The following is a 22,013-nucleotide window of genomic DNA, read 5'->3' on the forward strand; positions in this document are numbered from 1 at the left end:
GGCACCAGGGATGGGCAGAACAGGAGGCACGAGGACATGTGGATTAGAGCCCTGCCTTGCCATTGTGTGACAAGCACAGGGAATCCAGACAACTTCCTTTGTGTCATCTTTAGGCAACATTAGAAAGTGTTTCTCAGTTCTTGAACCAAGATGAACAAAGGAATTTCAGTGGCAGGGAGAGTGATACAGGAAGATATCCTGAGCTGCAGTGCTCTGGGACTGCAGCCTTGCTCTGCTGGCTCTGTGTGTGTTTGGCCACAGCCAGCACTTTCCTCTGGCTCACCTGCACAAGACAACTCCTCAGTGTGGCTCGAGCTCCAAGATGTGCTCTGTGCCTGCCAAGGCAGTCCCTGCACACAGCTGCTAGGTTAACACTGCTTGGGCTGATCTGCCAGATACTGAAATAATACATTTAAAAAAGAAAGTTCAAACTCTATCTTTCCATTGCAGTTGGCTCTGTCACCCCTGCTACATTTCAGGAACAGACAACAGTAGCCACTAAAATGCAGTGACAAGACAAGGTCCTGCTGTTAAGGGGGAAGGCCAGAGATAGCATGAGCAGTGATAATCTACCTAGCAAAGGTTCCTGGGACAGAAGCAACAGGATCAGCAGATAGGTGATCCAGGCAGGTAAACATTTTCACATACAAGCATTTTGTTGAGATTAAGTTAAAATGTTCTTCCTACCTCATTCTTGAGGCACCAATATTTGATGTTTACTGGATAACTGGCAAAGTGGAACGAGTTACAGGAGTAAAATCCACACTGTAACAGGAAAAATGCACACTTTGCAAGTGTACATCTGTCATGTGGGCTCTGTTACCCACATGGAAACAGCAATTAACTGGCTGGTTTCACCTTAAAAACTTGAAAAGCTAAAAGAGCAGGAGAAACCTTCACAGTTTGCTATGATCCCCAACTACACAGACCACATGCAATGCTTTCCTGGAAAGACAGAAGTAAAAGAAACAAGGTTATTGCAAATTACGCTTAATTTGCCTTTCACATAATTTCACAAATAATGCAAAATGTTTTCAAAAGCATCTTCTCTTAACTAGATGGAGACACACATGAAATCCAGACAACTGACTTGTAGCAAGCATCTAATTTTGGCCTTAGCATTATGCTCCTACTAAAGGGAAAGCTGTGCACAATTCACCAAATTTCAAACCCAAATTTGGAGGCCACTTGAAAGCTAAGATGGACAAGAACCACATCCAAGAAATCCAACAGCAGTTTCCAGAGTAGGAAAGAGAGTTTTTTACAAAAAAAAAAAACAATGTAACAAAAATATCAAAGAGCAATTTTATTTATCTTATTTGGCACAAAACTTACAAGAACTGTTTTGTTCCCTTCTTAAATTTTAGTACAACTAGCAAGGAAAAAAAAGGCATACTAATACATTTAATGAGCTGTACAGCAAGTGACACGTGGAAGGAGGCACCAGAAAGATCTACCAAAAATCAAAGTGCATGAAAAATACCTACTCTGAGCGCCTCATGGTATTGTATTAAGGCACCACTCTTTTAGAAGGTTTACTGAATACATCAAGTGTGCAACTTCTTGGTTTGGAATGTGAGAGTCCTTCAGCCTGCATCAGAACTGGACACTGCAACCTCTGAACGGAACAATGTTATTCCAATGTTTAAAGGAAGAGACCTCTTTGTGCCCAACATCAACATCCCTCAGCCAGGCATGTCACTGTCACATGCTTTGGAAAAGCCAACACAGGTTTTCAGAGTACCAGCACTTTACTTCAGAGTTTTAAGCTGTAGTGTGCACCAGACCTATGCATTCTTCACAATGGTTTTATAGAAAAGAAAGGTTGAAGAGACAAAAATAACATGAGACATACCAGTAAATACATTTAGATAGTTTTATCAAAAGAACATTTAAGGACTTTTGGGAGTATCTCTTACAAAAAAAAATCTGGATAGTGTTATAATCCAAAATAATTAAATACACTTTTCAACAGATTATTACAAAGTTTCCTTCAGGACTACCAATCAAGTCTGACAAATTCCACAAGACTTCAGGAACTTTCAGTAAGGATGTAGAAAAAGCCCAGTATTAGACAGTGGTAAGAGATTTTTATAATTGGAAATATTTAATGCAAATCCCGTAACTGCAAATCCTGTTATACAGGTGTGTATATTACACACATTCACACACACTCACACACACTGAAACATCATTACAAGGGCCAAACAGACACCTTGGTTCTTTATGGGTTCTGCACATCACTGCTCTGAAGTATGACAAAAGCTGCACCAGGTTTATTATTTCAGCACCTTCATTAAGAACTATTTGTTTAAGAACCAAACCCCTTCAGTTACAGGTGCCACAGGCCAGATTCACACCAAGTGTAAACAGGTTCCAAACAACCAAAGAGAAGTTGCATCTGCTTCTTACCAGCTTTGACTTTGGTTTTTCTGCTCAGCTGGATCACCAGTCACCTTTACTTGCAGGAAGAAGTTTAGTAAGAAATCAATGCCCGTATCAAAACTGAAGTGGGAACCAGTAAATGCAGAATATTGTTATCAAACCACTGTACAACACCTCTACTGTAGAGAGTTTCAAACATCTCAGGAGCTTGAGACTGCTTAACCTGAACTCTGGAAAAACATATTTCTCTATGGACATGCAAAGGCATTTAAATATGAACTCTAGGCATTACAATATTTCATTTTTTGTCCTCTTATGGCATAGACCTCGAGAACACAACTGTGTGCCCCATTATAAAACCAAAGCACCCTTGAGCATTAAAATTCTAACCAGCAAGGGTTGGAAAGAAGGGCATCTGGAAGTGATCTACACATTACAGAGCATGGTGTTTCACAAGTCTCTGAACAGTTTAGTTCATACTTTCTGGGATAACTTTCCCAATACCTTTGTCCCAATACAGAGCTGTAGTTTTCAGTAACTCTTTTACCCCTGCATTCTTTGCTACCACATATGAAATGTGCCACAGAAGTGGCAGCCAGGGCTAAACATTTAACAACATGTCCTTTTTCATCCTTTATTAACAATTACATTTATTTCATGATTTGTATGTAAGTCATGTAGCAATATAACATTGGTGTTATACACTGTGCTTCCGTTCTCTGGCACTTGGAGGAGGAATTCATTTCCAGATAGTCACATCTTGCTGAAGCATTCCTTTGCATTTGTCCAAACCTGAATTCCCTTTTAAAAGAACAGTTAAAAATCAATAGGTGGGAATACACTCTATTTGCAAACCTCATCTACAACTTTCTTCAACAGAAGACTCTACAAAGAAGTCCCACAGAACTTCACAGAAGAAGGCAGAGCCCACATTGAAATTGCACCACACTAGATCTATATATATATCTCAACATTAACATGTCACTGAGTTCAAGAGGATGGACTATGTGGGAGGTTTTATGGTGGTGACTTCCTGTCTTCTGTGACTGCCATGTTCCCCGTCACTGACAGTGGGCATCTTCCCCCCTGCTGACAGGACAAACACTCTGGGCCAGCCTTTCCCAAGCCACACGTACCTTTTTGCACATGCTAATCTGCATAACAGCATAGCTTATGAGTGCCTCCTTCAAATCATGATTCTTCTGCTCTTTAAACCGTTCAATGTCAGCCCAGGCACTTTTCACAAAGTCTCTGAAATTTGAAGCAATGACTGCTGTTAGGAAGTGTTTTACATGTTGCACCCTCAGCTCTGAACTCTCAGCAGAGAAGCTGTGTACAACAAAGTGCTCCATCTTTCAGTCAGTAAACCAAGTCCTGCAAATATTACGCATCCTTCAGTCCCCTCATTTTACAACTGGCACCACTACCTAATTGTCCACCTTCTTTTTAAGGTTTTTAACCTAGAGTTTCACAGGACACATTAGGATGTTTGTTTGGTTTGGTGTTTTTTCCCCAGGAAGGATCACTGCCGTAGAACCAGCATAAGTCAGAATACACTTTATTTCCTTCAGATTCTGTTGGGGTAATTAATTATCTTCATGCCAACATTCAGCACACAACACTGCAGGTTTCTTTTTCAATTGTCAAGTCAGAATCTTTATCTCTTCAATGTGAAAACTCACTTGTTTGTCAGGATGTGAGACAGTCAAGTACAACAAATATTTACAATGCAAATTTAACTTGGATAATTCACTTCAGAAATTAATTTTGCTGGTTTGGTGATGTGTAGTCCGGTCTCCTTAGCTAAAATGGAGGCATATATCTGTAATTCCTACTTTCATTTGTGCTGGACTAGCATTCACTCAAAAATTGCTTCCAGAGCTACAAAAGCACATCTCAAATACATCTGCCAAAATGATTAAGATATTGCACTTACTGAGTGTCTTGTTGCTTTGAACTATTCATGAACTAGTCTTACCTTTCCAGCTCTAATGCTAACATAACAGAAGATACCACATTTACTCCTTATGTTATATGACAGACATGCTTTGATAGAATCCCATTGCTTTAAGAATATTAGTTCCTATTTTTAATTTTGGCATACCTGAAGAAATTTTCATTAGAGCACCAAGAAGCAGTTACCCAAACACAACTCCCCAGACCTTCCAATCTCTTTCAAACTGGAGTAAGGTGTCCCCCACAGGAGAAGTTGCAGAATATGGGCTCAGCACCCTTACACACAAACCAAACTAAATACTGTACTTGAAGCAAATCAGCCTTTGAGTCTCAGCCTATTCAGCTGCAGACCTCCAAGCCCACCTGCTAAATATATTACTAGTGGAACATAAAAGCATGCAAGTCAGCCATTAGAGTGGGCTCAGTAACTGGGAAAGTCATCAAGTTTTACATAAGCCATACACTCAGACCAGAAGCTAACTGCATGTACTGCACTTTATTTCACAACTTGCAGCTGACAGGAGCTTTTATAGACAGCTCATAAACACCAAGAATATATTAAAAACACTTATAAAATGCAAACACCTTCAAGAGCATCCAGTCAAGGACTTTTGCTAAGACAAGCCCGGTGTTTTCTTTGAAACAGTCAAGTCCACTTACCTGCCCTCCAGATTTTTAGACTTCAGTTGCTCTTCTCCTTCCTGTATCTGCTCTTCTAGAACCTTTATCTTGGCTTCCCTCTGCTCAGGGGTTTCTTGCCCAAAGAGCTTGCTGGTCATCCCCTTCAGGGAGAAGGTTCTCACAGTCTACAAAAAACAAGGATACCCTAGGTTTGGCACATCCTGAGCACAGCCACAGGACATCAGGTGACTTTTATTGCATTTGTGCTTACTATTTGGCTGTTTTTTTGCTTTAATTTCCATTTTATTACTTGATAAGTAGCTCTGGTGACTCAGGTTAGACTAAGTAAAGTGGGGAGGAGGTAATTTGATGTTCCAACACTTTAAGGCTGACAAGGCTGAACTTTCAGAGCAGCCTTCCCAGTGAAGTAGGAAAGAAACTAAGAGAAACAAAAACCATAAAGGCATTCCACAAAGAAGATCAATAGATCCAAGAGCAACATTAAAAATTCTAAAACTGTCAGTTGCCATTTTCAGATAATATTTTAGGTAATGTTATCTCCCATATAAAATGGACTAACACAACAAATCAATAACACCCACTGTTCAAAAGGCAAAGGAAATCTTTCAGAATTCCCAACATTTTCATCTTTAGGATAGAGTTGTCTATAGACAGTGTTATTCTGCTCCAGTCATATTTACTGCAACCTTCTACTTGCTCAGTATTCAATAAAGGACATTTGGCACAAACTAAGTCTCCAAGAACCAAGTTACTTTAAACCTCACATGTCTCCAGCTCATATGATACCACTTCTCAAAAGCAGCAGCCAGCATGCTGGTGCCATTTAAATATCATTCTAAGTAACTTGGCTCAAGTGAAAAATAAATTCAGAAAGGGGTATCTTGGAGAAGAAAGTGGAAAAATACTTACTCCCGTTGCCAGCTCCTCACACTGCTGTTTCTTAGATGTTAAGTCCTGTGCAGCCATTTCCAAATCATATTGCATCAGTTCATGCTTCCTGCAAACTGCCCTGAAAAGTAATGAAAGATCTGGCATTAAATACTTTGTTTTGCTACATTTCCTTCCATTTACACTTTACAAATAACATCATGTTTTGTTTGCTTTTTGACAGGAAGCACCTCTAATTATTCATCTAGCCCAAATTCAACAGCCCTATCACAGACTGCATAACTCTGCAAATGCTGTAGTTAAGCAAGCTTGCATCACAACTGCATTCTGCTTCTCTTTATAGACTCATTCCAAGATACACTCAGCAATACAAGCCCTACCACCTCCTTAAGGACACCACAGTAAAACAATTTAATTGAAAATACATTACAGAAATATCACAGCTTTGACAAAAGATACCTGGAGATGGTGCCTGTCACAGCAGCAATCTATCAATCAATCATAAAATTCATCACATTTTCTTTCTTAAACAATGAAACAAGAAACTGCTTCTAGAACTCATACAGTGCCTTTCATCTGGAAAAGAGGAGTTTCCTCTGACCACCTGCAGTAACTCCCAGTCCTGTGTGGGCTGATGATGCTACATCCGTCCTGCACAGCCAGATGCACATTTGTCTCCCAGGAGAGGCTACCAGTGCTCCAGGTTCCCACACAGCAGCCCCTGCACTCGCCAACCCCACTCACTGCTGGACCTCTCCAAGAGGTTCAGAGCCAACCCTCATAAAGCACAACAGCTTTAGGCACAGCCTTGCAGCATAAAGCAATTGGCTTTTGTGTCCATGCTTGTTAGGGGTGACTGACAAAGACTAACATAAAACAAAAAGCTGGTATTTCAATGCACAAGACTGTGCAGCAGATGAACGTTATGCTGGGCATGTTGAAAGCTCCTGGAATTTGTAATGGCTGTAACAGCTCTGTTTGGCCTATCTCATTTGAAAGCTGGAGCTTTCAACACATTGGGGCACTATTACACCAAAAGCCAAGGTAACAGTGGAACCAGAGGAATAAACAGAATTTTCTTCTGTAGCATACAGATTCTAACATTCCTGTCTTTTCACTACTGATCAGAGCAGCTCTAATTTGTATTGCCACTCACACGGCAATGGAGTACAAGTAAGCAGAATAAGAAACAAGAACATGGAGACTCCACAACACTTATTTCCTCTTCTCAGAGAGCACAAGAGGATACCAGACTAAATTAAACATCAACATCACATTAGAGAAAATGACTACAGCTTCCTTGTGAGCTCTAGACTTCTGCACATACCGCAGTGCTTCAGCATAGAAGAGATACTCCTTCAGCTGATCTGCATAGTGCTCCTCTTCTTCCAGAATGTCATCAATAGAAGCTGCATATCTAGTGAAAAACAGCCACAGTTAAATGTAAAGCTGATTAATTTAACTTTTAAGGATACACATCCAGTAACAAGAGAACACCTGTTTGACAGAAACACCCATGACAAACAGCAAAAAGCACTTCCAAAATGGGTTTTTTCTTTGTTTTAATTAAAACTCTGAATCAGCTAATATCAACATTCCCACGGGCCTGCTTCTTTGGTTGGTACATTGATTCATTGTACAATGAATCTTTTGACAAGTACAAAACCTATCATAAGTCTCCTGCTGAAGATGAGACAGCTTTTCTTAAAGGAAAAAAACCCAATTTATTCCTTTTCTTCAGTGGACTCTCAATAGGCAGCACCAAGACAAAAAAAAAACAAACCAAAAAAACATGATGCAAAAGAAATCCTTCAAGGCATAAAGCATTAAGGAGCAGGAATGTGAACATCACACCTTCTGAAAAGCAGAAGCTGCTTTCATAGCCTGAGTTATTCATTCAGTTCAGGGTGCCCTGAACACCACCACAACATTAGGTCCCTTCAGCTCCTTCGAAGTCTATAGCTTTATCTGCTATCTAAGTCAGGCATATTAATTCACAGCAACAGGAAGTTTAACCCTCCTTTTAGGGAGAAATCTGAAGTACAAGGGCTTGGACCAAATCTGCAGCTCTTGCATTCAGTAAGAGTTTTGTTATTTAGGTTACAAGTGGCAAAAAACACTTTATTTTTCCAGTTGATACTGCTTATTTGACAGTATTTAATGTGTTCTTGCTAACCAAGGTGACTGTCTTGGACAGATTTGCAGGGACAGGCTACAGCTATCTGCACATCTCACTTGGCACAGGCACAGAAATCAGACTCCTCTGTAGCCTGGCACTCAGGACATGTGCCACTGGAGATAACCAGGATGAATGAGATCCCACACAAATACCTTCATCTATTCTGCTAACTCAGTCTGGATTCTCAGCTATGTGGCAATCTCACACACCTGCAGGCTCTCTGAAGTGAGCATATGTCCATTATTCTCTAGTAACCAGCACAACGTGACCCAAATGCTAATTATAGCACCTCTTGGCTTTCAAGTTTTTGCAGAATCTTTCTTTTTTCTCTTTTCTCCCTATGCCTCTCCAGTAAGAGCTCTGTGGAAGAAGTGGCAGAGTCTGAAGCTGAAAGGGAACCAGTGACATGAATTTGGGAAGTTTGCAAGTATGATGAGTTGTTTTGAGGCTCTGTGAAATCAAAGACATGACACACCCAGGAAAAGCCCTACCAAGGCTCTTGGTGATGAGTAAATATAACATATGAAGTGGTCAGCAACAGCAGACCAGTTTAAGTAGAAGGGATTAAAGAACAAGGAGAGCAAGAGTTCATATTATCAATCAACATAAGGAATAAGCCAATACTGTTGAAAAATACATTTGTTCTGAAAAAATCCTGCAGCCACAAAGGTCATAAATGACTTACCCTATTTTAAGTTCTGCAGTGCAATAATTTTAGTATAGTGGTTAGATTTCTCAGGGCAGCAGATGGACCACATTTCATTTTCAAGTAAGATCTAAGTTTAGAGCAGTGCTAGAGCTCATCTGTGGCAGATCAACTCTCAGAAAAGAACTTCAAAAACAAACAACCAAAAAATTTCATCAAACAAAATCCTACTTTACCTAGGCAGGTTTTTATACTGAATTTGATTTGGGAGGAAAAAAAATGTAATAAGAAAAGCTACATTTCTGACGGCCAAAACTTAGGCAAACTAGAGAAAGTGTTAAGGAGAAACATTGCAATAAGTTCTAAAGGTACCTGACATGGTCTCACTCTTTGTGTAAGCTGTCAACTAAACCCTTGCTTTAGTTTAGACTGGTTCAATATATAATGACAGTCTAGTTGATACAGACATAAAGGGTCACTCATTAATGAAATAAAGGACAGAAATTAAAGGTCTGGCACTTTTTTCTTTCATCTTTTAAATGCTAGCTATAGCCACTCACTCCAGACTTCTCAGCATTCTCTGTCACTTTAGCAAGCCTTATCTTGTAATAAAGCACACACCCAGAGAAGCTTTGGGGTGTCTTCTCCAAACTTTTAGCAGTTATGGACCATACTAACCAATAACAACTCAAAAGCTTAAACAAACATCTAGTAAAGACTACAGCATATGGGGTAGACAGAGAACAATTAAATTAGTTTTGAAGTTTAACATCTATATAAGGCAACCTTCTAGAAGTAGCTTTTTGTTTCAATAAATTCCCACCTGATGTTGTGGGAATGGTAACTGAATTGGTAAGTTATACTTTTAAAAGATTATAGATATGAACCTTACTGCTAGGAGACCACATGGTCACTGAATGAGTTCCTTAACCTCACAACTGCTGCTTCTTGCTGGATTGTTATCACTAAGGGACTACTGCTGCACAAGAGTGCCAGAGCACTCTGGCAGAGATGACAGACAATGGAAGCTACTTCAGACTTCATGCAGTGAGTAAAATTACCCACAACAGCAGTTACCCACTGCCATTACACTGGATCTTTAGCCCTGTGTTACAGACAGAAGTATTAAATATTATGGATGTGTGAGAGGGTTCAGCCTCCTGATTGAGAAGTGAGATAAACTTATTTTAATTGGTTATGCATCTCCAGCTGTTTGACATTTTGGTGTGGTGTATCTAACCACTGAAAACCTCTGTGTGATTCCTCAACTCCATACACCATACCAAGTTTTCACAATCTCTTCAACTCCTGCCTACCTCGGTAGGTGCTTAACATTGTATTCCACCCCTACTTCAATTACTTTTCTTCTGAAAACAGAATGCATTGTCCATTCTGTGCTCTCACCAGAGCCCTCTGCCATGAAAATATTACAGCTTTTCTTGTAAGAAAACCACCCCATTAGACAAAACACAGAACTGTGAATAAATTATTCACAAGTGGTCCGGTTCTTAAAGATTTGCTAAAAGCAGAATTACTCTAAAGAAGCTGAGGGCAGGTCTCTTCAAACCTTTCCACTTGGCAAGGCCAGTAACAATTAACCTGTTAACTTGACACCACCAATAACAATCAGGCAGCAGTGTGTAAATCTGCCCTATAAACTAAACCCAAGAACTTGGTTTCCACAGGAATTATACTTTATTGGTAAAAATATTGCAAGAAGTGTCAAACACCTTCCATCTCTTGCTGGAGTTGTTATTTATCTGTTGTGTGGGATTAGAGAAGAGGAATCAGAGTAAGAAATGCTGTTTCACTTGCTATATGTGACTACCTGAAAAGCAGAAACTATGAGCTTAGAATACCACTTCTGTGAGCACTCCCAAGTGCCAGACTCTTATTTTGAAAGCTGTGCTTCACATACTCTGCCAAATGACTCTAAAAATGCAAAAAGAGAGGATTCTTTACTTTATTATATCCAGTCAGTGTTTGTTTCAAGAATCCACTGGAGTTTTGGTGCCGATTAATTAAATTTCTTGACTCCCTGTAATTAAGTCCAAATCTGTGTACCATCTACTGCATGGTACAAAATGCTGCTATCAAAACCAAATGGATCTCATCAGGTCTCTAGTACATTAAAGTTGTATTCCACTAGTTTCTGGCATAGTAGCTTAAAAGAAAAACTGGAAGGATTCCAAACACTTCTACGATTTCAAAATAATAATAAAAAAAGAAACCCCTCTGGTTCTCCTGAGGCTTTTTGAGCTACTTAATACAGTACATGGATGCTAAAACTGTGCCTGCATCCAAGGCACAGAAACACTGTATACCTAAAAACAATGCACCCCCAACTTTCTTGGTACTCATATGTACTTTGGGGTTGAGGGAAAAGAGAGGAAAGAGAGAGAGTTCCACATCTGGCTTACATCAAACTATCAGATATTCAGTCAGTACTTACACATCCATGTGGTGGCCAGCACTCTGCAACCCATCCCCCATCTCCTTCTCTATTGCACTCCACTCACTGTAGGAAAAACAAACGAGAAACAACATCACACATGAAGGGTAAGGGAAGTTAATAAGCTGCATCCTGTATATAGTTTCTTTCCAGGTGACACCTGAATGGAAACTGCCTCAAAGTTAGACTTGGTCAAACTGTTTTTTTTCTTTAAGGAACAACACTAACAATGTGACAAGGCCATTTATGGCACTCTGTAAAACAACTGTCCCTAAACTCACAGTCACAAATATAGTTAGTTTGGGATGGGTTTTGAGCATAATCTTGTTTAAATAGCTGAAACTCAAAACAAAATCAAACAAACAAAACCAAACCACCAAGCACTTAATGTACATGGGACAAGGGACAACTACAATGGTGAACTTTCTGAAATACATTTTGGGCTCACCAAGAACATACTAAGCTTCCCAAACTTACAGGATAGAAGACAGAAGCCTCTCATTCCAAAAACCAAAGGGTGAATTTGACTTTTGTAAGCATTTTACTTCTCCTGAAACTATATGATGTATGTAGCTTTATATTTTCATAGCAGACTCTTGTTTAGTTCTACTTATAAAAAAAAAATCCAACTTGCAATTGTCTCAACTACCTATTTACATCAGAAATATTACTTAAATAAAGAAAGAAACAGAGCTACAAAAAAGATAGCAAGAGACTTGTTCTGGACATCCTGGTATGTACTCTGCCATTTTAATTGTATTCTCAGCTTTGAGAAACCTTATGAGAGTTCTTAGTTACAAGAATTACACCCACAACTCTTTTTACAAGGAAAAAAGAGGTTCTGCTTATATTTCGAATAATTTATGTGTAATGCATCTATTCTGTCCTTCACTTTTTCATAAACATTCCACTCTGCTGATGTTGATATTTGTCTTTGTGTTGTTACAGAACTACACCTAATTTCATTTTAAAACCCCCAATGAGAAAGACATCTGCAATCCATTAACCCAGAGAATTAAATTTAGCACTTGAACAGTGTGTAGAAGCAGGAGGTTTCCCTTAACCAGAAGTTTAGATTCTTGAATTCTCCAGTGAGATGGAAAACTTGAGCATGCAATTCCCTCATATAAATCAAAAAAACGATTGGCAAATTCACTTCTAAAAGCTACTAAAATTGGATAGATATAATTGTTGAATTTTATCCATTAAAAGAACCTAGAGCTTTTTCAGAGACAACTGCATGAAGCATAACGAGTTACTTTCTGAAGAAACAGAATGCCAACACAGCAGCAGAAGGCCCAAAGGTCTGGTACACAAAGCAAAAAGCTGTAGTCTTCCACTAGAGACTTAGCTCAGCAGATCAGGCAATCTCTGCATGCAGCATAGAAATCTCATTAGCACTGCAATACAGGGTTTTTCAAGATAGACAATGAAATGTTTCAAATAAACTTTTCAAAAGCATAACAAAACCAAGAAATTCCCTTCTCTCTCCCCATAACTATGCATGTATTTAAACACTGGATGAACTCTTACCTGAATACTCTTCCGTAGTTGCCATGGACTTTATAGACACCATAAAGCCGGTCTGCCACCCTCTAAAACATTTCAGAGACAGGTTTTGGTCATCAACATTAAGTGCAATTGCTTTGTGAAAACCCACATACATACTCTGAGCTAAAGCCTTAATGTTCTTACACAGGTAAACAAGATTAGGCTTAAATCTAACATAAGCAACTACTGAAAGGAAAAAAAAAAATCAACAGCATTAAGTCCTGCAAGACTGAAGTCACAATCAAGGCTATGTTGAAAAGTAGCATTTCAAATCTATCTTTGGAAGTGTTCATTGACAGGATATGTCTGTGTGTCTGTGGAAACCATAATCAAGCTCCCTTCAGTTTTTGATAACCAAATATAAGACATACTTTATCTGAATAATGCCCAATTTATGCACACACTTGTTTAATTTATAGATGGCAAGTCACAAGTCCATCTTGACATCAATACTGTAGGGAAACCTTCAGTAAAATTCTAACAAGTGACTTGACTTTTCCACCCAGCTGAGTGAACTGAGGGAAAGGAAATGAACTATCCATTGCAGAAATCACTGCTTGAGCTAGAGGTCATGTCACCTGTTTGGAGTGCCAGTACTTGCTGCAGCCAGCACTACAATGCTGGCAAAACCTCAGAAGAAAAGACACGTGTACACTCTGAAGTGTGAGTTGTAATCCAGATAATGCCCTTGGAATTGTGATGTACCAATGAATGAGATTAAAGTTCTGCAAGAGCTACCATTGTTATTATGATATCTGTCACAGCAGTAGTAAAAAGGAAACATTAACAAATTGCCCAACAGATCTCTCACACACAGCTCTGTGAAAACAGGACTGTCTGTAGAACACCACTCTTGAGAGTTATTAATTCTCTCAGGAACCTGAGTTTAGCAGAGCAATCCATTACTGTCCTCTCTGCCACACAGGTCCATTGAAAATGAAATCCCTGTTGAACATACTAAAAAGAAGTACTATGCTCTCATTATTGGAATTGTAATTTCTCTTTTTCTTATTTCCTTTTTGTGCCTTTAAAAAAATAACAACCTTCCACTCTCAACCCATAGAGTATCTTAATGCATTACATAATTGTTGTCATCATCATAAAGATTATTACTCATTGCAGATCAATGAATGAGCCAAAAAAAAGAAAATACATACTGGGAAGTGTAAAGGATTCATACTACAAGCTCATTACATGTCTGACCAGAAAACTGTGTTTTGAGGCCCTTCTCAAACCAAACATCCAGCAAAAGCAACTTGTCTGCTGAGTAGAGAGAAGCAGACACCTCAACCCTCTCTAGAGCACCTCCCTGTGATGCGTGACTATCACAGGATGGGGCAGATTAGCACTGTCAAACCCAGCCATCAGATCTGGAACTCCTTCCCCCTCCCAAATCTGCACAAAGCCAGTGCCCTCACCTCTTGCTGTCTCCTGCTCCACACTCCGGAGACAGACTCCCTCAGGCAAAACTGCCCTTATTCTAGAACACATATACCACTTCTCTTGACTAAACAAGAAATACTGCCTTATAAATAAATCATACTATTTGTCACGACACACATGGGAAATACTCACAGCTCTGACTCGCAGAAGGTGTGATATGACAGACTGCAGTTCATCGCTGTAGTGTTTTAGCTCAGTAAATCTCCTGGGAGCAGGAAACAGATAGTACATCATTAGCCATCATGAAAGCAAGCTTTCACAGCGTGCACAATAGAGCCACAACCCTGCAGCCAGCAAGCACAGCCTGGCCTGTGTTGGAGTGGAATTAGCTGAAGACTCCTAAAGAAGTGACTGCTGAGTTTAATTTCCCTCAAGTGAACAAACATCCCAACACTTGCATGATGGCTGGTCTTTTAAATGCAAATGTTGAAGGCTCAGATTGAATTAAGAGATAAAATTTTATGAAATAAGAGTAGTTAGCTGAAGTTATTACATCACTGTTTTATTTTTAGGGTTTTTTAATGGGATTTATAAAAGCAAGGGTTAGTGAATAGGAAAGCTTCAAACAAATACAAAGCCAAAATCTGCTGAAGCATATTTCCCAATAAAAGCATGTTTACATTTCTGACTTGACAAAGATACTTTACTTTCAAGCTGCCTCTATCCAGTTTTGGGCACAGCTTTTCAGGGGTTCAAGGAAGCATTCACAATTACATTTCCCCTGAGACTAATCTGTACAGTAACTGTAACATATGAAATCCTAGTGAGACTTGTACCTGCACAAGAGCCATGTATGGCTGAAGGCCATCAAATCACTACATCTCAACGAGGTAGCAGAGAGGGAAGCCATTGCAAGTGACTTGTGCATACTGCTGGCTTGTCATTTCTGGAGAAGAGGTATTTTATCAGCCAACCCAGTTAGGCTTCAGAGGCAATTTAAGCTGATACCTTTACCTCTTGCTAATACCAAAGGTGAATCATTTGCCACAGCTTTGCTAGTGACAGGTAACCAATTAAACCACAGCAACAGCCTCTTGTGTACACATACACCCTCCCTACTACACACAAGTCTACTCATGACCTACTTTGGTACACAAGAATGTATTTATTTCATCCAGATGGGAAGCCAGAAACAGCTTTACCTAAATTACTAAACAATGATCTAAAAATACACACAGAAGAATGCAACTAAAATTAAGGAATAGGAGACTGACATTAGTGTTCCAGGTTGATGTTCAAGAATTTAAAAAAAAAAGTCATCCCTCCTCCCACCACAGGCACACAGTCAGGCTTTGTATTTCAGAATAGCTTGTACCCAAGAGGTCTTAGTGAAATGAGTTGGGTCACTTGTTTTGGGTGACCAACTATGAAATTCCAGGGTTTTTCATTTAACACCTCTTCCTCCCCTGTCAGGAAGTCTTCCCCTAAAATATTCCCATCCTTACATTCAGGAAGTAAAAGCTTTATTATGACTTCTAATATTTTTGATTTCCAAGAAGCGGTTTTTTATAGCATTATGACACATACAGGGTTAAAGTACATAAAAAGATTTAAAGGTTAGCAGAGAAGCTGTATGGGGGAAAAAAATGTAGTCACTGATCTGCACAGTGGGATTTAGAGAGCAATCTTTTCAGTTTACACTTTATAAAATATGCACCAGGGCTGCATGTCAGACAGCTGCAGACACGTACAGTGAAGATATTTGAAATAATTGAACTAAAAACAAAAGATTAAAAAGCATGCCTGCAGCTCAGGAAGACTCCCCTTTCCACTACAGAAATTTATAACAATTTTTTTTTTTAATTTATCCTGTTTTGCCACTAGAAATCTTTTAGGAATGCTGTACTCCCTGAAGACCAGAGTCAGAAACCTAGGAGGACTTTCAGTATCCTGGCCTTCAGCAGCAATACATCTTCTCTCAGACCAATTCTTCCTCAATTAAAAAAAAAATAAATTTAAATTACTACTTTAGAATCAAGCTGTCTTCTATTTTGTCTCATAAAAGCATAAACCAAAGTGCTGCTATTTTTTCCCAATTTTCCGTGAAGGCTGAAAATTTTACAAATATAATTTTCAGGAAAAACTGGTTTTAAGAGACTGGTGGTGTTGCAGATCAAAAGTTTATTTCTCAACTATTTGCTTAAGTCCTATTCATTGCTCATGTAAAAAAAAAGTTACATAATTATAAAGTAATTTCCAAACAGAGCTCAGTGAGGCACACAAAGGGATGTTTACTTTCCAGTGTATCCTAACAGTAGAAGTGTGAAACAAGAGATACTCAGTAATTGAGGCTTTTTAAACTAGCACTTTTCACTTGGTTTTACTGGTTCTGCAACATTAGCAACAGTCTAGATACTTAACTGAGCTATTAAATAGAACCTGAGACAAATGAAGAACTGATTGGGTCACATCGGTGTAGGAACACCAGCAGGTCTCTCAAAAATATCTTTTATGATATTAGCAAAGAAAAAAAAATAATCCTTTACAGTAGACAGCATTTCAGTGTAAGTTATTTACTTTGTGCATTTTACTTAGCAGTAATCCTTCTTGCATCAGGGCAGGCAGTGCCACTGTCCTCTTTTGTGAAGAGAGATACTACAAGAACAGAACTGTTCACTAAAAAACAAGCCACTTATCTGAATAACCAGACAGAAAATACCAGAGAGCTACTTAAAAATATTTTTAAAAGCCTTAGGAAAGGCTTTTGTATTTTCTAAAGAAATCTTCCACCAAAACCCAAAAGCTATGGTTTTGATTAAAGCCCAGAAAGAGAAAGCAAGGATGAGTGCCATGAGGCCAAATCAGAGGGGTCTGCAGTACATACAAATTTACCTCTGAGTACCAGAATACCATATTTTTATCACCATTTAAATCCACCATTGAAACTACAAATCACTTCCCACAGGAGAAGGTTTAGTTTCAGTCCACATTTGACCTCGAAGAGCAGCCTTGTTTCAGCTGCATGCAGCTCCTCATGTTGCCAAGCTCCATGGCAATCCTGACTGGGAGCTGCAGCTGCTCCTCACCTGAACCTCTGGCCCAGGAGCCTGAAAGCCTACACTGCACACAGCAGTCAAGTCACACCTTCTGTTTCAGCAAGGTGAGCTTGCTGAACCACTTCACCAGCCAGCCACACAAAAGCACCAAAGGTAAAGCAGAGGGGCCAGCATCACATTGCAGGCAGCTCAAGCACCAGTGTGCTGGGCAGAGCAAGGCACTGTGCCTCCTGTTAGAGCCACACATGCTACAGCAAAAGGCAGACAAACAACTTCTGCTCATGAGTTATTTATTAAACAGTTTGTATCCTCAAGTGCAATTTAGAACTTAGGTTGCTGGCAGAATACAACAGAAAACATGTCCCATCTCTCAAGCACTGTGAAAGCTCTACCAAGGCACACGCACTCAAGGACTGTTTTTGTTACAAGCTCTTTCCTCATGTTTTCCTTGTATTAACCCTTTTTCTGCTTTTTAACAAGCTACTTCTCATAACAGCTTTGCTTTCTGAAACACTGGTACCTCAAAAGCTAACAAGGATGCTCCCTAAACAGTCTTGCCCACCTGTGCCTACAGTCAGACTGCTGGCAGTTTACCTGCTGTGAGAGCAGGAAAAGAGAACTCCTCCTGGCCACAGAGGAAGATGACTGAGGGTGAAGCATTCAAACAAGAAACCATTTTCACCTGCAGATACAGAGAATTGCTGTCGTCCAATCTCATTCATGAATGTTACTATTTATATTAAACCCTGGCTAAAAGCTTCCTGGCTGCCCCAGAAGGCCCATAAAACAAGCACAGTAAAAAAAGAGGAACTGGACCAATTCACAGGTTAAGTCTATGAAGAGGTTCAGAAAGGCATGTACCCTCTGACATGCTTAACACAGTACCCACAGATTCTGTGGCACAGCCAGCAGTCAGCACAGGGGCTCTCCCCAAGCAGCATCTCCTGGTGGCACTGCTGGACAGCAAGGGCACCCAGAAGGGCACTTTGCACAGGTCTCCACGGCCTGTGGATGGCAAACAGCAGCATCTCTTGGCTCCATCACTGCACACTGATGCTTCTAAACCACTGCAGAAGCAGAAACTCCCATTTTACCCTTCCCACATCACCAAGGGTGTGATGAACCTCCCACTATATACACTGACAATTCTGAGCAGCTTTTCCATCCAGCACATGCTCGAGTGCCTGTCCCAGAGCTCTGTAAACTGCAACAGAGCTGAAATGACCTCTGGACTTCCAAAAGCATCTGTGAAAATTGGCAGCTTGGAAAGAACTGTGAACTGCAACACCAGGGTGTGTGCATCCAGAGCTGTACACGAGCAGACTTTTGGAAAAACCTACTATCAATCTGTATTCTGTTCATGCTTGGAAAGATTTCTTGAAAACAAATACTAAGAGGTTTTTTCAGAGTCTGGTTTTGGGGACTTTTTGTCCCTTCGTTTTAGTCTAGCTAAAATGAAATACTCATTTTATATTAAGTGATGGAATTTTTCTGAATGCTTCCTGCTTCTGGAGGCAGGATTTATCAACTATTTTCACACTACCTCTTTACTGGGCTCCTGTTAAGATCTGAAGCGCAGAAAGATAATTTTTCTTTTCTGAATTTATACTGAAGAGAGAATATTCTGTCACCTGAAGTTATAGTAGTAACTGAAAAAAGGAAAGGGAGGGAAGAAGGATGTGGAATCTTACTTGTCTGGGTTTTTCACTCTGAATGTTGCATTAAGAGCTTTTAATCTGGAATCTGCCTGAAAAAGGGGAAAAAAAGCTTTGTTAATTTAATGCAATTAAATTTCAGTGACAAAAAAATCTCAGCCTTCTGGCAGCACCATCAGAAAAACGTCCTGCCTTCATGGCATATTTAAGTCTTCAAACATTGAACAAGTTGACACCAGCTGCCCTGAATGTCAGATATTTTTATTGAAAAGTCAAAAAACTACGCTATTTTTTTTAATATGATGTAAACAGTAACCACTAAAATAAAGCTGGTATAATCTAAGTCCCACAGAAATAGGCCTTCTTAAAATGCTGCACAAATCATGGATTTAGGATACACAACCCCACATTCTTTTTACATGAAGCAATTAGGTAACTTAAGACCATATGGACCAGCTATTTTGTATTTCTCAAACCAAATAAAATCGGTGGTAGAGTGACCTCTATATGCTCTTTATTAGCAGGAACAGTTCCCTAGTGAAATCAAAATCTTGTATATGTTGTTCTCTTACTTTTTATGACTTGCTTTACAGAAAATATGTAATTTGTATATCAGAATAAAGCCCTTTTTAGTGCAATGTTATTCTCTATAGTAAAGCATATATAAATCTCTACAGAACAAAATTCAATACTTAATTAAAAAGGTAATTGACTGCTTTGACTGTTTTTGAGATGTTGGTTTACTAATTACTGCAACAGCAGTATTGAACATTTCTAAGGAGATGGAGGGGTTTTTTTTTCCAATTTATTGAATATTAAACTGTGCAATGAGTATTTACTCCTAATAAGACACCAACACAGATGAGAGACCTCAGCCTCATCCCCGAAGTCCACATCACTCTCAGTCAAGGTCACTATAACTCTTCATTCCTACAATGCATTTTACACACAGCTCGCTCAGGGCTCATCTATACCAAAGAAAAAAGCCAATTGTAAATGGCTGGAGTTTACTTTTGATCAAAACATCCCTCTCTTCAACAAAAGGAAAACAAATCAGCACACCTTGCAAGCTGCATAGATTTCCTATAGTGTACTCCTTTAGCTAACAGGCTGTGCCACAGCTGCAAGCAGTAAGTTGCTTCAGCAGTACTTGTTAGTGCTGGTATATGACAAAAAAGTATTTTGTGCCCTGTTACAGAAAACTCAGAGCATGAAGAGCTATTTTGAATTTGTCAGTAAAAGGAACACAGTGTCTTCCCAAAACAAGAAGAGAGCCCATTCTTTAGGGGCCTTGTAATAGCATCTACAGATAAGACAGGCACAGTCTGAGACTGTTTCACCTCCCACTACATTTGGGCTGAGCAGAAGACACACCATACATAGCCTAGAGAAAAGGAGGCTCAGAGCAACCTTACTGCTTTCCACAATTTCCTGAACAAGGTTGTAGTGAGGTGGAGGTTGGTCTCTTCTCCCACATAACCAGCAGTAGGACAAGAGGAACCTGCCTCAAGTTGCTTCAGGGGAAGTTCAGATTGGATGCTAGGAAAAATTTCTTTACCAAAAAGATTGTCAGACACGGGATCAGGCTGCCCACAGAAGTGATGGAGTCACCATCTCTCAATGTGTTTAAAAGATATGTTGATGTGGCACCCAGGGACATGGTTTAGTGGTGGACTGGTGGCAGAGTCAGGTTAACTGTAGCTGTTCTTCCAATGACCAAACACCAAAACAAAGCATAACGCACAAGCTGAAAGGTAAGGGAACAAAACCCTCCAGACTACGAGTGACTGACATTGGGAGAAAGCAGGTTCACTGTCACCACTGCATGTGACACTTCTCTAAGAACATCTTGCAAAGGGAAGACAAGGCAGCATGAGAAAGCATGTCCCAGATAGCACAAGGAACACAAAACACTGCAGGAGATCACAGTCCCAGCCTTTATGCTTAAAAAAGCACTTGTGAAGCTTGTATTGTCTTGGATCTCCACTACCATACCCCAACAAACCAATACACAAGCCAGTTATGTTTGGGGCTGTTCACACACTCCTGCAGGTACTCCTCACACATCCTCTCACAGTGCAAACATCAGATACATTGACATTATCAGAGCCCTTCCCTCTGAGCAGCTATTTCCCAGAACCCTGTATTTTTGTTTAAACAGCAGGCACCAAAGCCATTTGAGTCTGTTGGAGCAGCAGGCACATAGAACAGCTTTACACTTAGAAAGGACAACTTCCTACCCTACAGTTACAGGGCGAGTTTTTGTCTTCTGTCACAGACACACACAGTGCTCTGAAGGAACAGTTCAGTAGGTTCATACAAACACTGTCAGGCACGAAGCACAATCTGCCAGTGCCCAACCATCTCAGTAGGGCTATTTCCTTTTTGCCATTTGCAGCACAGTAACTCTCACACACCACTTTTGAGCATTTACACCAGAGTTAGGCTTCTAGAGAAACATCTGTCCAGTCTTAAAATTGATTTAAGAGTGACATGCACAAGCATTTTAGAGATGAACCACCCATCAAATGAGGTACAGCAGAGGAGTTTTCAGAGAGTTAACGCCTACTGTGATCCCATAATCATTTATGTAAACTAAAGAGAGATGGGAATTTTCTCTTTCCTACAGGAAGGGTTAAAATCCCAAGTGACAAATCCCTTAAATTAAAAATCCCTTAAAAATAAGTGCTGGGTTTGAGAGGGAGGAAAGGCATGATTTAATGATAGAGCTGGCAGAATAAACAAAGTCTCCAACATCAACATTCAGCTATAGCATGCTACACTGCATTAATACCTAATTTAAAGTTTAGTTAGAGTTCAAACCCTCTCAGACAAAAAACACATCCTGCTTAAATGCAGCAGAGGCAGCAGAAACATAAACAAATGGTCTAATTTGAGTCTAAAACATGCACTGAATTGAGGTTTTCCTTTCAGTGTAGTGCTAAATATTGAGAGTTTATACCTCAGATGTAGAATAAAGGGAAGATTCTTTCTACCAGGCTTCTCAAAAAGTTATTTTTCTTTCCTAAGGAAACTGGAACTGTGAAAGGGAAAACATACACAACCAAATCTAGAGGGAAAACAAGACTTGCTAGTCTCTCATTTAATCTACAATGTGGTTTCAGGGAGGGAAATATTCTCAGCATTCTGCCATGAGTTTTTTTCCATAAACACACCACTGTGTGTTCTCCTGAACACACCCTGCCAGTACAAACTTTCT

At 39.7% G+C, this 22,013-nt stretch overlaps 1 protein-coding gene across 2 annotated transcripts in view; it reads right to left on the bottom strand.

Moving 5' to 3' along the window:
- Positions 1 to 1,291: 1,291 nt before the first annotated feature.
- SNX4 (sorting nexin 4) overlaps positions 1,292 to 22,013 on the bottom strand; it is a 32,872-nt gene continuing 12,150 nt past the window's right edge. For both annotated transcript variants that reach the window (XM_064435099.1, XM_064435100.1), the window contains exons 6-14: positions 18,830 to 18,885; positions 14,275 to 14,347; positions 12,682 to 12,743; positions 11,149 to 11,214; positions 7,199 to 7,288; positions 5,893 to 5,992; positions 5,002 to 5,147; positions 3,522 to 3,636; positions 1,292 to 3,186 (exon numbers count right to left, since the gene is read on the bottom strand). In XM_064435099.1, coding sequence (XP_064291169.1) covers positions 3,139 to 3,186; positions 3,522 to 3,636; positions 5,002 to 5,147; positions 5,893 to 5,992; positions 7,199 to 7,288; positions 11,149 to 11,214; positions 12,682 to 12,743; positions 14,275 to 14,347; positions 18,830 to 18,885 — 756 coding nt within the window. In that variant the 3' untranslated portion in view covers positions 1,292 to 3,138. The remainder of the gene's footprint in view (positions 3,187 to 3,521; positions 3,637 to 5,001; positions 5,148 to 5,892; positions 5,993 to 7,198; positions 7,289 to 11,148; positions 11,215 to 12,681; positions 12,744 to 14,274; positions 14,348 to 18,829; positions 18,886 to 22,013) is intronic.

This window comes from Passer domesticus, chromosome 10 (genome assembly GCF_036417665.1).
Source record: "Passer domesticus isolate bPasDom1 chromosome 10, bPasDom1.hap1, whole genome shotgun sequence".
Taxonomy (NCBI): Eukaryota; Metazoa; Chordata; class Aves; order Passeriformes; family Passeridae; genus Passer; species Passer domesticus.